The sequence below is a fragment of the Microtus pennsylvanicus genome, chromosome 16 (assembly GCF_037038515.1).
Source record: "Microtus pennsylvanicus isolate mMicPen1 chromosome 16, mMicPen1.hap1, whole genome shotgun sequence".
Lineage (NCBI taxonomy): Eukaryota > Metazoa > Chordata > Mammalia > Rodentia > Cricetidae > Microtus > Microtus pennsylvanicus.
In genome coordinates this window covers 44,783,482-44,801,192 of record NC_134594.1, presented here as the reverse complement: position 1 = coordinate 44,801,192, position 17,711 = coordinate 44,783,482, and the positions used below count along the sequence as shown (strand labels likewise).

The following is a 17,711-nucleotide window of genomic DNA, read 5'->3' as shown; positions in this document are numbered from 1 at the left end:
TAGCTTAAGCGTATTTCTGGCTAACTCATATTTTAAGTTAATTCATACCATTAATCTGTGTATCATCACAAGGCTGTGGCTTACCTGGTAGAGTTCCATGTGGTGTTTGTCTCTGGTGGGGTTACACAGCTTTTCACTGACTTGGCCTTCTTTCTGCCAGCACTCAGTTTAGTTTTCCCTGCCTATCTCTGTTCTGCCCTGTTCGGCTATAGGCTCAAAGAAGTATCTTTATTAACCAATGGTATTCAAAGCATCCAGCGGGGAATCCTATATCACCCACCCTACCAAGTATCCTGAAGGCAGCCATTCCCAAGGTGAAACCTCTGATTTCAAAAGAAGAAGCAGAAGTGTGCTTGAATATCCTGACCATTGGTCAGAGTTGAGTGGATCCACCTGTATGGGCCATCTTAATGTCAAAAAGACCAAACAACCATACCTTAAGTCAGGATATGCAGCCACACTTGTCGACAGCTTTTGAACAAACTAAAACTCTCTCATCTTCCGACAAGGTGGAAATAGATTCACATTTTTGGACCTCCACAGATGGTGACTCAGGAGAAATCGTTCTATGGGGTAAAAACTAAAGAAGCAATAACACGACCCCTAATGATATCCTGCTATACTTGTAGACTAATGCCTTCCCCAGCCATCATCAGAGAAGCTTCCTCTTGCAGCAGATGGGAACAGATACAGAGGTACACAGGCTGACATCATGCAGAGATTTAGATCTTGGAACTTTCATACCTAAGTGATATGTCTGCATAAAATCTTTCTCCTCGGGGCTCAGGGAACCATGAAGAGGAGGAGACAGAAAAAGTCTAAGAGTCAGAGTGATGAAGGAAACACGGTCCTACAAATCAACAGAATCAAAGCCGAAATCAACTCATAGAGAATAAGGCATCATGCCCAGGACCTGAACGAGTCTGCACCTGGTGTGGTCCAAGAGCTGAAAGGACAAGTGGAGACGAAGCCCATTCCTATCCCAGAAACCACTTGCAAGAGACTAGTTAGTGTCTTCCAAGTAAGTGTCACTGGGGAAACAAACTACCTTTCAGATAGATTGTATACCCAGCAGTAGAAGACCAACAGAAAAGGAACTCAGTGAATCTTTGGAGGTTACTTGTCATATATTCTGTCAGGGATTTTTCTTTTTGATATGTACTAGTTTCAGTAAGGGTTCTCTAAAGTCACAGAACTTATGAAATGATAAATTATGTGTGTGTGTGTGTGTGTGTTGAGAGAGAGGGAATTTATTTATAGGGGAATTTATTGGAATGACTTACAGGCTGCAACCCAACCACAGCTGGTTGTGAGCGGAGAGTTCAAGCATCCAGTAGCTGCTCAGCCCACAAAGCGGGGTGTCTCAGCTTCCCTTCTGTATATGCTGGGACCCCGAAGAAGAAGGCTCCAGTGCCAGTGAAGGAATGGGTGTGCTGACAAGTCAAGGGCAAGCAGACAAGGGACTGATACTCCCCATTCCTTCCACAGCCTTCCAGTGGGAGGTGTGCTCCAGATAATGATTTGCCTTCCTGCCTCAAGGTCTGGATTAAAGGCGTGTGTCATCCAGCTTCAACATCTGGATCAACGGCACATTATCTTCTTGCCTCAAGATCCAGATCACAAGTGTGCCCTCCGTTTTTTCAATTACAGTTCATTCCAGGTATAGTCAAGTTGATAACCAAGAGTACTTTTTAGTTTTATCTTATTTTTATATTTTATTTTATTTATCTGTATTTTCATTCTTTCTTTCTTTCCTACAGCTTCTTTACATATATATCATGACTTTCAGTTTAGTGTTTGCATGGGATTCCTTAGTGTGCAAATGAGGTGTGTTTTCCATTGCCTTTGGCTCTTTTCCTTTTGTTTGTTTAGTAGAATTATGGTGTGTTGGTTTTTGTTTTATCTGATTATATTATATTTTATTATCTTTTAGAAGGCTCCTTATGTTTTAATGAGTGACAGAAAGGGGGTGGATCTGGATTGGAGGGGAGGTAGGGAAGAACCAGGAAGCATAGAAGGAAGGGAAACTAATCATGATATATTATGTAAGAAAAAATATCTACTCTCAGTAGAAGGATAATAAAGATATCTGGGGAAGGGAGAGAGAGCTCAGACATTAGGAGGTGAAGAGTATTTTCGGCTGCACCGAGAGTACCAGGCTTCGGCTCCCAGAGCCCACTCTGGGTGGTCACAGTCATTTGTGTCTTCAGTTTAGTAGGGATTGTTATATCTATGCCCTTCAGCAATACCTGCACTCACATGCACACATACCCCACCACACCCATACACATAATTAAATAATACAGAAATGCCTTAATTTACACCTTTTTGTTAAGCATGGGAAAAGAATAGATTTCATGTTTTAGTTTCTAAGAGGTTGCCTCTCTAACTTTGTCTATTGATTACTGTAATGTGCCTGTCTACCCAGAGATCTCACTGGAGCTGGTTGTCTATTCATACTTTCCACAGGATGGTTCTATTCATAATTGAATAAAAGTTTGGTTTTGTTCCTTCCCGGGGATATCTGCAACCCTGACACTAAGTAGTGGTCTGTCACTTAAAAAAAGAAAAAAACATAAAAAAAAAACAAGGCCTGGACATATACCCAAAGAACTCCACAGCTTACCACAAATACACTGCACAACCATGCTCACTGATAGCAAGGGAATGGAACCAGCCTAAATGTCTATCAAGAGATGAATAGATAATAAAATGTGATGACATTCTATTCCTCTATAAAGAATAAGGAAATAAAGAAGTTTGCTAAGGGCTGGTGAATTTGAGAAATATAATATTAAGAGAAGTGAACCAAATTCAGAAAGGTAAAAAGTAGATGTTCTCCCTTATATGTAAATCCTAGTTTAAACTGCAGGTTTTACACACACACACACACACACACACACACACGTACTCACTCATGCACATTGCCATAATACAGGCTAAGTATGGAAATCAGTGCATGTACATTAAGCCTAAAAAACTGGGAAGTTGCTGATAAGCAAGTAAGAGTAGATGATTAGGAACGGTGTGCGTGGGGGAGAACAAAGGACACGTGGAATACAAAAGAGGGAAAATTGCTTTGCGGAAGAAGGGGTGTGGAGTCAGGGAAGGGTAATCTACTAAAACAGTCTTTGGTTGTAAACATGACCTGTATCCCTGTTTTGAAAATTAAAAACATAAGTCCTTTATATAGTTAATTTTTGATTTCTTACTGTATTTACTTATAAATTAGATCACTTAAGATTACTGCAAAATGTATAGCCTGCTTTTTCCTAAGTAGATGAAAATATACTTTTAGAAGATTGTTTCAAATTTAGCTCAGGAAATGATTATACTTTTTGTCCAAGATCTGTGGAACAATTTACCTTACAAATGAGAAGGCATTGAGATCCCAGGGGTCTCTACAAATGGGCAGAGTAGCCATAACATTCCCAGCACTAAGTAGCATTAATGATGTTTTCCATTAAGTGGGTTTCCAGACTGAAATACAGAGTACATGTGTTTCTACAGACATGTATCCTGTTTAATTCCTAAGCATAAAGTGGAAATTATTTATTTTAGTAGCAAAACAGAAGATTTTTATTCTAAAATAAAATTATTTTAGAATTGTTCCAATACCTGTTAGTAAAGGTTTTCCAGCACCAGGGTCATAGCTGTGAAGAGAGTGGAAAGGCAGAAACAACATTCTGAGGAGAAGCTAACAGTAACTCAGGGAGGGGCGTGCCTTACACAATAAACTTCAGAATGAAAATCACTTGGGAGGCAGAAGACAACGCACACCCTGACCTCTCCTTTTAAAAATAGTACCAAAATGAACTCTGGCTTGTCCCTGGTGTGTCTGCCTTGGAAAGGGAAGCACATAAAGAGGCAACATTCTCTTTTATTTTTTCTCCTTTGAGTGAAAGGAGAGGAAAGGGGATGCTGGGAAGCTGGCTTCAGATGTAACATGGAAAGTGAGAAGTTGGAACTTATGCTATCGGATGAAAGCATAGCCTGCAGGCCTTCACACTGAGTTATGAATAAGATCTGACTTGTATTTTCTCTGTGCTCCTTTCCTCTGTGACAAACTGTAAACTGAGACCGTGCCTTTGTTTCCCTGCTTCCCAGACCAGAATAATCACACAGAAACTATATTAAATATAACACTGCTTGGCCAATGGCTCATGCAGATTTCTACCTAGCTCCTATATCTTAACTTAACTCACTCCTATTAATCTGTGTATTGTCACGAGGCTGTAGCTCCCTGGAAAGTTTCTGGTGTCTTTTTCCTTCAGCAGCTACATGGCGTCTCTCTGACTCCACCTTCTTTCCTCCTCTGTCTCCACTTGGACTTCCTGCCTTGCTGTATTCTTCTCTGCCATTGACCAAAGCGGCTTCTTCATTAACCAATGGTAATAAAACACATTCAGAGCATACAGAGGGGAATCCCACATCAAGTAATGGATGCATGCATCTGCTCGAGTTAATCCCAGCCAAACATCTTTTCTAAGAAATCTGAGTGGAATTTCTTCATCAAACGTCCTTTTTCAACCAATTGCTCTTGTCCTCCTTGTCCCAAAATAATTAAAAATAAGTAAAAGATAGCCAAACTTTTGCTGTTGTTTTGTTTTGCTTTTGCTTCTTCAAGACTTGTTTTTTCTCTGTGTAATAGCTCTGGCTGTCCTGGAACTCACTCGGTTGACGAAACTAGCCTCAATCTCCTCCTGCCTCTGCCTCATCAGTTCTGGGATTAAAGTTGTGCACCTCCACTGTTTCAAGTATATTTAATCCTCAAACTAGAGTTCATTTTGGGAAAGAAATATTAGAAATGTGGAAGAAGAGTCAAGAACCCCCCTCTTTCTACTGCAGAGTAAATGAAGGTCCGGACATCTGCACACCAGTTAAAGGACTAGGAATTGTGGAAATTTCTTCTATAGATAAACAAGATAGAAAGAAAGGAGGGAAAAGCATGGAGAAGAGAAAGAGAGAAGGGGGAAATGGTCAGAGATTTTAGAAATAAAGAACACAGTCCGAGTCCAGCTTGGTAGAGCACCAGGGAGAATTAAGCCCTGGATTTAACTTTCAATGCCACATAAGCTAAATGTGGTGGGAGACGTGCTTGCAATTCAAGCTCTTGTGAGATGAAGGCTGGACTGAAAGTTCAAGGTCATTCTTGGTTAAATAGCAAGTTTGAGGCCCACCCAGGCCCCATGAGATCCCTTCTAACCTAAAGAAGTTGAGAAAGAGGAAGGCTGAGGGCCCTAGGAGAAATCTGAGACATAGTGGTGGGCAAATGAGAACTAAATACATGGAATAAATGAATAAATTTTCAAAGAACAGATAAAATGCATAAAAAAACAAAGCAATATAAAATAATCAGGTGAGTGCTTCACCTTGTAAAGATGTTTATTAAAACATAAAATAGCATCGTGACGCCTAATTTCTTTTTAACTGGTTTTAAATTTGTTAAATATTAACAAGTGCTTTCTTCCTAAATGTTAAAACAAACATTATAATTAGCAGAAGGAAGCTGATCGTTTCAGCAGTGGGTTGGGCTGTCAGTTAACCCACTCCTCCTTCACCAATGCAAGATCAGGTGCTTTGTAAATTGTTTTGTCTCCTTAATATTTTAGAAAGTTTTGACTATTCATTAAGATTGTTTCAAATAGTTGTATCTCTATGACTAAAACATTTCCCAACAGAGATGGTGGCTGATTTTTTGCTGTTGCTATTTTGTCTTCTAGACTATTTGAATATTTTTGTCTCTGAGTTTCAAGCGAAAATATCTAGAGGATTCTATAACTACAAAAATAAGAGTGGTGTGGTTGGGTGGGAATGGGTGCACACCTTTAATCCCAGCACTTGAGAGGCAGAGACAGGTGCATCTCTATGAGTCTGAAGCCAGCCAGATCTACAAAGTGGATTCCGGGACAGCCAGGACTGTTACACAGAGAAACACAGACCTGAGAACAAACAAACTAAATAAATAAATACATAAATAAACTATTGGGGCTTAGGAAATGGTTGAGTAGATAAAGTAATTGCTGTACAAGTGGATGTATTGAAACATGTGTGCCAGAATAGTATGCCTAGGGCAAGACAACGGGTGGGTCCTGGGATCCTCTGAGGCATCCGGCCACTATCCTGGACTGTACAGCTGTGCCAACAAATGAGAGGTTCGGCCTCAAACAAGATGGAAGATTGAGGCTCACACGAGTACAGTTGCACGCACAGGCCCACATTCACAAAATAAGGCATGTAAATAAATGCACACATACATGCATACACCAAAGGGCATTCGGAATTTGGTTGCGGTTTTAAGGAAGCATCCCGTGGTGTGGCGGAAAACTGCCATAGTGATGGATAACAGAGACACCCTAACGTGTCTGTGGCTTCCACCTCAAAGTATTGCCTCCTCACATAAGCACCTGCAGGCTGCTTAGGCTAATTGAACTCGATTCCAGGGCAAGAATTAGACTCCGATGTGCACCTGGTGCTTGGCACAGCAGCAGAACCTGCTTGTGAGGACGGCGTCTGTGAAAATGAGAACGTGTAAGTGTGTAAGAGTCATGTAAGTGTGACTGCAGTCTTTGCACACACGTAGCCTCTGCCTGTGCTTTGGTGAAAACGAGATGGTGACAAGGCAGAAAGGGCACCTTCACCAGTTTTCAGCGTGGCAAAGGCAGATATAGGTGTGAAATGTGACCAAATGGGGCAGTACTGAGACCAGTGATGGCATCTTACCCTCTATCTTTTTAGGCTACGTACTGAGTGCAAGAAGCTAGAAGATACACTTTTAGATGATCTTTGTGTCACTTAATTCCTTGCTTCTGGAAGGCATTGTATCTTATAGGCCTTATGTGCAAATAAAAAAAAAGAACGAAAGAAAAAAGAAAATAAAGAAAAAGAAAAACAAACCTTTTACTTCAGTTAAAATAAAGGTGTCTCAAAACAAACCCCAAATTCATGAACCTAGAAAATGGACTGGTATAAATGGACAGGAATCAGAAGTGGGAGGGAGACAAAAAATGGTGGAGAGACAATAATAAGAATATATTACATACATGTACAGAATTTTCAGATAACAAAAGCAATCAATAAGATATGTAGAGACCGTAAAATGCAGTTCTATCGAGATGTATGGCACATATCAAAATCACTTGGGCTATCATATCTCAGAATACTTCCGCCAATCTCAAAAGAAATCCTCTTGCCATTAGCAACCATCTCCAATGATCCCTTCTCCATATCCTTGCAAACTAATATGCTGCTTCTATGTATCAATGTATTGTTTTTTTGATTTACCTATAAATGAACTCACATGGCATGCCATCTTTTGTGAATGGTTACCTCTGTGTACCATGTTGTCAGGGGCTTTTTCACTGGGCTGAACTTACTCTATGTCATTCTTTCTTTTTTTGTATTTATTATGAATATTTAGTTTTTGGTGGAATAGCTTGATAACATCCCATTGTCGGAACACAACAAGCTCTATTCCTTGTCATTGGATGGTCATTGGATAGTTTCTACTTTTGGGGTATTCTCAAAAGTAGTTATGTGCTTTCTTGTTCAGGCATTTTGGTCATTTTGAGTTTCTGTCTAGGAAAGAATGTTGAGTCATAGTTAAGCTCACATGGTCACATTGTTTTAAAACAGGGTTGTTTTATCGTCTTATCGGTAAGCTGTAAAAATTCTTTCTGCATTCTGATCAAAGACCTTACTTACATAGAACTTACCCATAGTTTATTTCACTGTATGAATCACTTCATCTTGCTATGTCAATTGAAACACAAAGGTCTTTAATTTTCATTTCCTTGTTTATCTGTTACCTATTTTTGGTTCTTACACTTTTGGAATTTTACCTTAGAACCTGTTCCATTTCATAAAGTCTTTCTTGGATTTACTTGGAGTTTGTCTCGTCTTTAATATGGAAGGAATGTCTTACCTTTGACTTTTTGGGTTTCATGAGAGTAGAAGCCACATTGTTTTGCACACCGGCATCTATTTTTTGGTCCAGAATAATTAGCCTACTCTTTCACTCCCAAACCTGATTGGTATTCTTGTCAACAATCACCTGACTACAGCTTCAAGGGTTTATTTTTGCATTCTTGGTTCTATTGCATTGACCCATGTGTCTACCATTGCTAACCAGGCCCCTGCATTTCTGTGCCTTTGCAGCAAGCTCTAAAATCCTGAAGCTGAATCTGCTCATTCTGCACTCCTATATTCAAGATTTATCTGTCAGCTTGGCTTCCCCACATTCCTCTACGAATATGAGGAGTATCTTATTAATTTCTATAAATGAGCCAGCTGGACTTAGATCAGAATTTAAAAATATGGCAAAGGTATTAATGTTAAAACATAATCCCTAGGAAAGAGATACGACTCACCTTTAAATGTCTTACAGACTTATACTGGGCAAGATTTTCTGCACTGAGTTATTTAACAAATTGAGTCTGGCATGGATACAAATGCTTGCTCAGGCAGTGCTTAAAAGATGAATCAACATTTCTGGAATTGCACAGGGAGTGACTGAGGTAAATTCAGAAATGGAGCTCAGCACGGGCATCGAGAGGAATAACAGTGTGATCAGGATGCTGAGTGTTTGCTAAAACTGGTGTCTTAGGGCTGATGAGACAGACCAATTGAAAAAGATAAACAATTAGATTATAAGTCGTTACAAGCATGGGCATGTTTTCTTCTTCAGAGTTTAAAGATTGTTTTATTCTGACAGCAGTTTGTCATGAGTAACTGAGATATGACTGGTCCATAAAGAAATTGTGAATTTTGACTTGAAAAGAAAGTGGCATCAGGTACCCCCCACTTGCTGTGTGTGTGTGTGTGTGTGTGTGTGTGTGATGGTGCACCTAGGACAATTTGTGGGAAAGGTTCTCTTTCATCTAGTGGGTCACGGGACTTGCTTGCATCATGAGCAACAGACAAAAGTCTCCCTACCGTCCTTACTTTGGCAGCTACACTGATAAAATAGTAGCCCCAACTGTGGAGAGGTGAGACACTGTGGAAGTTGCAGCGTCTTTCTCTTGTGTTCTTTATCTCACAGCAGAAGGCAAGGGTACCTAACGGCCCCAGGGTTTCTGTGTCCCAGACTCTGTTCCACTTCATATAATTTACCTTCATGTAGACTCATCTCATCCATTTATTGATGCAAATTGTTAACTGGCTGCTAGTTTGATTCAATGACTCATTAGGCGTTGATGGAAGAATAATAATATAAATCCTACTTAGAGTCTCATTAATGTAGGAATCTAAGGAGAAACCGTACAAAGTAATTGTAACTTGGTACAACAATATTTATAGTTGAACTATATCTGTGAGTCTCTGTATGTGGAGAAAAAAGAACCAAGATTGAGGGGCGAATGGTATTTGATGGGACACTCAGCAGGAAGCTACTGAGAAGGGGATGTGCAGGGGCTGTGCTCCTATGAGAATGCAGTGCACATCAGTGCACATAGAAGCTAATGCTGGCATTTTTAGAAAACCACAAATATCCACTACAGCTGTGTCAGGCTTGATGGTGTAAAAGGAACAGAAAGTGGTAAACAGTGAGATTAGGCGGGATTAGGCGTGCCATATGAAGATTATAAAGGAATCTTGCGGAGTTCTATTGGGGAAATTCTACCCATCACACATCATCAGCCTTGCTGAAGGGCCATGCTCTTAGTGGTGTGGAGAATGGACCAGAGAGCACTGAGGCCAAGGACAGTAGACAGGGGAATTGACACTGTTATACTAGAATGAGGGGAAAATCAGGAAGCAAGGCCAGAAAGGAGGCAGCTATAGAAACGGGGATGAAGACACAAATGTGAGAGGAAAAGGTAGTCAATGAGATCTGCTGAGAGTGCAGGAAACAGGAAATAAAGTAGGATGGTACAATTATATGTAAGTAATAATAATAATGCTCCTGAGAGTTCACTCAGCCTCTGTATCAAGCGTGAGAAGGAAGTAAAGCTCGGAGGAAACCTATCCAGACAGGACTCACTATTTTGTCCTTTGCACATTTCCAAGGTACGTACAAAGAATATTCGAAGAGAAGGAGAAAGTAATAAGGAGATGTAGAAACGAAAAATGAGGGCAGCAATACTGCTTCAAGTAACTGTTGTTCTTTTTCCTTTTTTTAAATAAACTTCACTATGGAAAATAAGGTCTTTGCTCAGAGACAGAAGTCTGAGCTATGGATGTGACATACCGAAAATATTTGTGGTCAATAAAGTCAACACCTCATGGACTTATAAGAAACTGCAGTCACTTACTCTATGAACTCGTAGCTTCTCTTGGCTTTGGTAAACCCAGTGTTATGAGTGTAATTGGTCATAGGGAGTTAGGCTTGTCACTCACCCCTCACTCTTGGTGGTAAGGAATGGACTACCTACTTTTAGGATAATTTTGACAACAAAACAAAACAATACATATTTTAAAACATACATAGAAATGATAGAAACAACCAAGGTAACTGGATCAAGTAGGTAATTCCCTGCAATTCTTCATAGTTCTTGCTTGCTAGTAAGGCTTGTAAACTTTGTAACTTTCAGTTACTTTGCACTTTCTACGAAGCTTGGTGAAGTTATTTCTGGGCCTTTATAGGGCTGGGATGAAAGAGCAAAAGATTAAAAAAATGAGATAGAGAATATGTTTATTTTGCGTACTTGTTTCTCATGCGGTGGGAGGCAGGGCAGGACAGCCAGCAGGAGGGGGGCAGTCAATGGGTGCTGTGAGGAAACTCAGTCTGGAGATACTGGGTCTGGACATGTGGTATTTCCATCAAGCCTAGGGCCGAGTGCTGAGGAAACCTGACCCCAAGAGATCTGTGCCTGGAATGGAAGGACTCTGCTTTGAAATAGCCCATGTAACCCATAGACCAACCACTGCTCGCGCCAGGCAGTTTTTGCTGCAGAAAATGAAGACAGGAGTAGAAGTTTATGAAACCAGCCCCTAGCTTCATCTCATCATATAACTCACCACTAAACATTCTACATAGCCAATGTCACTGTCAGGTTCCATGTAATTCAATCAGTCTGGAATCACTATTAACACCACAGAAAAGAAGAGACATCATGACATTACTCCAAAGAGACATTAGGAAGAAAAGGAAGGCAGGGGAGGCTCAGCTGAAAGGCTTCTCTTCCATGAATTCTGGATTGACAGATACTTTTGTTTATCGCAAATTATGGTAACATAGGATTTCACGATCTTCACTTCCTTAGACTCCAAGAGACCAACGTGTTCACAGAAAGGCACATGGGTGCACTCACATACAGGCACACACGCACGTGTGTGCACACACCCACACACAGACAAACGCTTCTACGTATCCCCAAAATAGCCAAATTCATTTATTTGATGATTCAATACATTTTAACTCAAATAGTCACCACATAACCTAGGCACAGTTTAAAGCATTTTACAAGCAATTATGACGCTGATTTTCTTGTCAACTGATAGAGTACAGTAAGTGAACGCCTTAAATGATATACTTCTGTACATAAAAATATCCATGTATTCCCACAGGTGTATGGAGCAGAGTTTACAGGTAGTAAACGCCTAGCATGACAATAAATAGAATGTGTCCATACAGCACAGCACAGCTCAGCACAGCACTGGCCCTGGCAGTGGTCCCTCTGTTTCAGGAAGGTGCCTCTGTGTTTCTCTGAGCTCTGCTCCTATTTCCCACAAAAAGTGTTAGATTAGCCATGACTCCATGTGCGTGTATACACATGTTCCATTTAATTTGCATCTCTAAGAGCAGAAGTGAGAGTAGATAATAATTCAGGTATTATCAAAATGTCCTTGCTACCTGTCAATTCTATTGACTTCCCTATTCCATTGTTTCAAATCCAGATGATTCTTCTCAACTCTAGCACCATACAGGAAGGAAATACATGTGTTTCTGTCAGAGCAACAAGATTATATATCCTCTTTGTTCCTCTGGCTATAACAATTCTGTTTAGAAAAAAAAATTATCAAGCTAAAAATAATTGATCTATATTGTCATAAAAAAGAATATTAAATACCTTTGGTAAAAATAGAAATATTTAACAAGATTAGAAAAGCCAACAGTTATAATGTCAAAAGGAGAATATAAAAATGTACACAATGAAACACATAGGGCACCTCAGAGAGAGGGTAAGGGAAGGCCGCTCCTCGGTGCAGGTGCGCTTCCTCCAAACCATGACTGAACTTCTCTTCTTCCAAACACTGAGAAGTTACCACATGTGGAAAAGCCAGTCTTTCCTATCAGCACATTTAACTCATAGCAACATAGCTGCTATATCTAAAAGGCGAGTTTTTAGAACATACACCATTCAAATTTGTATATGCAAACATGAGGGAAAACCCAAGTTTTTCTGCATTGTTCATGATCAACTGTGCGTTTTCGCCATTTTCGTGTGTTGGCATCGCTTGTTCACTTGCCCATGTGAAGACAATTAAATTGTAGCACGCTGTCACTCCGGAGCTTGCTAATGATCTCCAAACACTTCCACCCTTTGACTGTCCTCGAAAAAACACTACTGTGTAACTGCTGACTCCTCCTGGTGCCTCTTCATGCAGAACACTATCCAGTCCTGCAGATGGAAGGCCACTCAAGTAGACAACTGAGATTTTGGATGGAGACAATGAGTAAGATCTTTGTCACAGCCAACGGTAGCATCTGACAGCCCTGTGGCAGATGCTGGTGGGGATGTGGGATGCTAGTGGGGGATCCAGGATGCCAGTGGGGAAGGGCGCTGCTGTGGAGGATGCAGCTACCCGCCCGTGTTTCCTTTGCACACACAGTCACACTCTTCATGATGCTCCAGAGCCACATCAGTGAGGGACTTATGTAATCCCTTGACGCCAATTTTTGGTCTCAACTGAAGGACCTATAAGGGAATAAATAGTCTTGTTTAAAACTCTTTATTTTTTCATCTTTGACATCAAGGACAAGTAATACTTCAAACAAAATGACACAAAACAAAATAAAACAAAACAAAGCACGATCTTGGAACCTAAAAAAGACACGCTTTGGTGTCTCATAAAGAAGCTGTATACACAGTCTTCCGCCCTAGTCCCCAAGTCATCCACCACTGTCATTTCATTAAAGAAAGGGTGTGTTAGTGGCAAAACATTCAAAGCAAACTGCACCCAGAATACAGAACAGCTCTCAAACTGAAAAACTCACCATGTGCCTAATAGCTCTAGATGCAATCCTACAAGAGACAATTTCACCTCGAATTTTGAAACCACTAATGTACAATTTGTTTTTCTGCAGTTTTAGCTTCTTATTTTAATACATTTATTCACACACTGCACAAATATTCACACTTGATACAACACACTCAACCATGGATGTCATGTGGAAAGAAACTTGATCATCTCACAGCTGAGCCTGCCCAATTAGGCCACTCAGCAGTTCTCTTGGCTACACTTCAAATCCTCTGTAAACTTGAGGAGATGGATTAGATGTCCTTCATAGACATTGTGAGCAGCCACAGTTAAGTTTCTGCAGCTGGATCTTACTGAGCATCTCTAATAATGATGCCCCTATTAAATAAACTTATTCACAGTTTAGAGTGTTCAGGTTTAAATTAAAAATATAGGCACCAAATTAAAAATGTGTCATTATAGCAATGGTGATCAAAGGATCTAGCTGTGTATTCTATTAAACGTATCTGAAGTATTGGGCACTCAATATTTCTTATAAAAGAAACTATGAATTCTAAGAATTATGTTGCTTGGTTTCTGAGCAAAGACCAGAGCACACAATAACATAAAAGTTTCATTTTCTCTGCTTTCCGTGTATAACATAGATAACTCCATGAAGTGACCATGGAAATTCCCCATTCCTATAAGATATCATTAAACCACAGAGACTCAAGTCTTCTGTTTGGCTGAAGACTTAGAACACTCTTAGAAAATGGGAATGAATGCATAACTTTTGGAGCACACGATTCCATCAGAGTTTAATTAGCTCACATTCTTTGCATACTTATTGTGTGCCCGCTACCATAACAATGTGTTTATACACTTGAACTTGGGATAATCCGATGAGGTAATCTACAGTTATTACTTCTCTGTATACATGAGTGAATAGATTTAGGCACGCTGAGGAAAATAGTTATTTGTGCCCGGGCCAAAAGATGAGTTATTAAAAGTAGAACAATAGATAACAAATGAAAGAATCCTCATACCATCCATTGACCATCAGCCTATTTAGCAGCTCGCTTTCTTGAGAGACAGGCTTCAGGGTCTTACAGTAAGTGTCAGAATTGCAGAGTTCTGAGAACAGTTTTCTCAGACTATTGCTCTCCGTAATTCTGAAGCAGAAGTCAGTATGTTTGTATCCTTTCAATTGCAATAATGACTATTTAGATAATGGAATGATATTTTATGTCACTAATAACAATGTTTTAAATTAGCTGGGGTGTCATGTATTATAAAGTTGACCATGGTGTTATTCCTTGTCATATTCTTGCTTCATGTTTGTTTTCTGATGTGGGAGTGATTTCTTATTAATAAAAAAACTGCCTAGGCCCATTTGATAGGCCAACCCTTAAGTAGGTGGAGAAAACAGAACAGAATGCTGGGAGAAAGAAGCTGAGTCAGGCAGTCACCATGATTCTCCCACTCCAGACAGATGCAGGTTAAGATCTTCCCTGGTAAGCCACCTCGTGGGCTACACACATTATTAGAAATGGGCTAGTCCAGGTGCGAGAGTTAGCTGAGAACAGGCTAGATATAATGGGCCAAACAGTGTTTAAAAGAATACAGTTTTCGTGTAATTATTTCGAGTATAAAGCTAGCCATGCAGGCGGCCGGGTGGCAGGGACTCAGCCCACTGCTCACACTTTAACAGTTTTCTTTGTCTGGAAACAGTTTTTTTTTTTTAAAGTTATTAGCATCAGATAGCATCAGAATGGGCAGTATCATTATTCTCCTCCACCTCCACATGTTTCTCCATTCAGCAGTAAAGAACCGCAGTCTCACAGGTGAGATTCCTCTACAGTGTGGACAGTGGGACCAAGTTGTATCTCTTCCTCCATCTTCCTGACTCTCCTAAGATATATCTTCTAAATATCTTCCAAAGGAGCAGAAGGCTCCCTTCCAGTCACTTTAAAGAACAGGATAATAAATTCCTCAACAGGGAGAGGGTATTTAGGAATCAGAGGCAGGCAGATTGTCTACAGAGTCAGTCCCAGGGACTCCAAGAAGCATGTGCCACTGACCGTTTACTTGAACTGGGAGCAGATATTGTGATGCTGGTCTGATGACTTCTGGAAGCATATGGTGTGGGCACACATGTAGAACAGGTAGAATGACTCTAAATACAGTCCTACTGAAATTACTTGGTGCAGGTTTTAGACAGTACCTTCAAAAAGGGCTGGGTTATGACCAGGTTTTATCGAGATTATGTATCTCTTTGGAAGAACAAGTTAATGGTAGATCGGAGTGTAAGTTAGGGTCACTTGTCTTTTGCAACCTCCTGATTTCTCTTGAACTTTCAAAACCATCAACATGGTATTATTGAGTGCATGAAATTGGGTCAGAGGAAGTACAGTTTATGACACCATGTTATGTAGAATCAAGAGTTGAGGGTTTCAGTGATATCATAATGTACATAAAATTACTTTTAATACAATTAAAAATAATGGAATAGACTTATACAAAAGTCAAACCCAAGGGTCAAACTTAAGTACAGTGTGAAAAATTATATCAATTAAATCTAAACCACAAAAAGAGTATCTGCTCTGGATACACACAAACACTCACACACACACACACACACACACGTAGAGATAGTAGGATATATTCAGGGTATTCTAGTATGAATGAGTCTTTCTGTGTTGCCCATGTTAGCCTTGACTTCTAGACTCAGGTAGTCTTCCCTGCCCCCAAGTAGCTGGGACTGCAAGGGTGTGGCACTAACCCTGCCTCTAGTCATGAAAATTTTAATATGGTGGATCCCAAAGCTTTATAGGGTAGTAGTTACTAATACTTCAGATTATGTTTTCATGAAGTAAAATATCAAATTCATAAAACATGAAGCATGTTGTTTGAGGCAAAAAGTATAAGATAAACATGACCCTAACCATGAATATGTTCTCACAATATTTTTTTTGTTTGTTTTTGTTTTTCGAGACAGGGTTTCTCTGTGGTTTTGGAGCCTGTCCTGGAACTAGCTCTTGTAGACCAGGCTGGCCTCGAACTCACAGAGATCCGCCTGCCTCTGCCTCCTGAGTGCTGGGATTAAAGGCGTGCGCCACCACCACCTGGCTCACAATATTTATGGTATGGCATTGAATCACATGTAAAAACAGTTATCAAAGGTCTCATTGCTCAAAATTAGACAATGAACTGTTTCTAAACTTGACTTTAAACTATTCTCTATCAATAGTTTGAGAATAAATCATAGTTGAAAAGCTTCACTCTCCTTTTCCTCGGAAAAGATGCTATCTGCTTGATACAAGAAATAAGTGTCTTGTATGATTGGGGCTGGGGTTTTAGCTCAATTAATGGTGCACTTGATAAACATACATAAATTCTGAGCTTAAACCCAGCATCACAGAAAACAACAACAGCAACAAAAACTGATCAAAAACAAGCAAACAAACAAAAAGCCCAAAACATCCCTGATCAGCGATGATCCAGCACTACACAACGTACTCTCTGAATTTTCCATGTCAGTGTGTTAAAATTAAAGACCCTGATTTTAAAGTGAAAATAGGAACACTTTTAGACCTGGTGCTTAGCTTTCTGGCGATGGGAGCGTGTCCTTCCCAAACTCCAGTGTATCTTAGGTTCAGCCATTTGGTTTTAGGAAACAAAATGTCCTATAGAAACCACAAAGAAGATGATGTACTTACCTCATGGTACTTTTTCGTAACTTTACGCGGAACACACTGACATTCATTGCAATTGTGGAGGCAGCAGGCACAATTCCCTCCACAGCGCTTAACCAGGACACAGCCTGGCCAGAAGATTGTATCTGTCCTCTTCAGTTCTTCCCGAATGGACACCGAGAAGTTCCGAGGTGTGCAGCTGTAGAGTCTCACTTCCTCTTTGAGAAGGTTGAGGTTCACCACTAAAGGGCATAGCAAAAAGCAAGGGGGAAAATGACTCTCATGTGTCCAGCCTGCCTCCACTGCTCAAAGCTCTTCTTATAAAAAAAGACCTGGTTATTCCATGAATGATAACTCTAACAATATCCCTTCTTATTTTAACTAGGTTGTATGGCTCACCAGCTCACAAACTGGACTTTCTGTTTCATAGTCTACAAAGCTTCATTTATGATTTAGTGACCAATGAAGAGGTGGCATTGTGCCATATGAAGAAGAGAGCCAATGAAAGAGCTGGGAGCATAAATAGGAAACTTTATATAGAGAAAAGGGACTACAGCTTTTAACCTTAGTCAGAAAGCAGACAAAGGGAGCATTGCAGGGAAGAATAGCATCGAAGAGAGTATGAATGCTTCGATTAAAAGGCCAATGCAATTTTTTTAAAAAAATGACAGGCTCTTATAATGACATAATTTCTACAGTCTCTGTGGCTATCAGGAGAACAAAATATAAGGAGGATGAGGAAAACGTGATTCTGAAGACAGCTGAATGGACAAGAAGTGAAAGAAACGATATGTTTGTCAGAGTAAGAGCAGTTGTTGGGAAGCTGATCTTCCGTGTACTAGGGATCAGTGTCCTCTGAAATGTAGAACAATTGGCTTCCTTCAGATTCCTGCTGCT

General features: G+C 40.1%; 1 protein-coding gene across 1 annotated transcript in view; it reads right to left on the bottom strand.

Moving 5' to 3' along the window:
• Positions 1 to 11,306: 11,306 nt before the first annotated feature.
• Positions 11,307 to 17,711, bottom strand: part of Pdgfc (platelet derived growth factor C) — a 145,423-nt gene continuing 139,018 nt past the window's right edge. Inside the window, exons 5-6 of the mRNA XM_075950776.1 lie at positions 16,839 to 17,056; positions 11,307 to 12,857 (exon numbers count right to left, since the gene is read on the bottom strand). Of these exons, the coding sequence (XP_075806891.1) occupies positions 12,741 to 12,857; positions 16,839 to 17,056 (335 nt within the window). The 3' untranslated portion in view covers positions 11,307 to 12,740. The remainder of the gene's footprint in view (positions 12,858 to 16,838; positions 17,057 to 17,711) is intronic.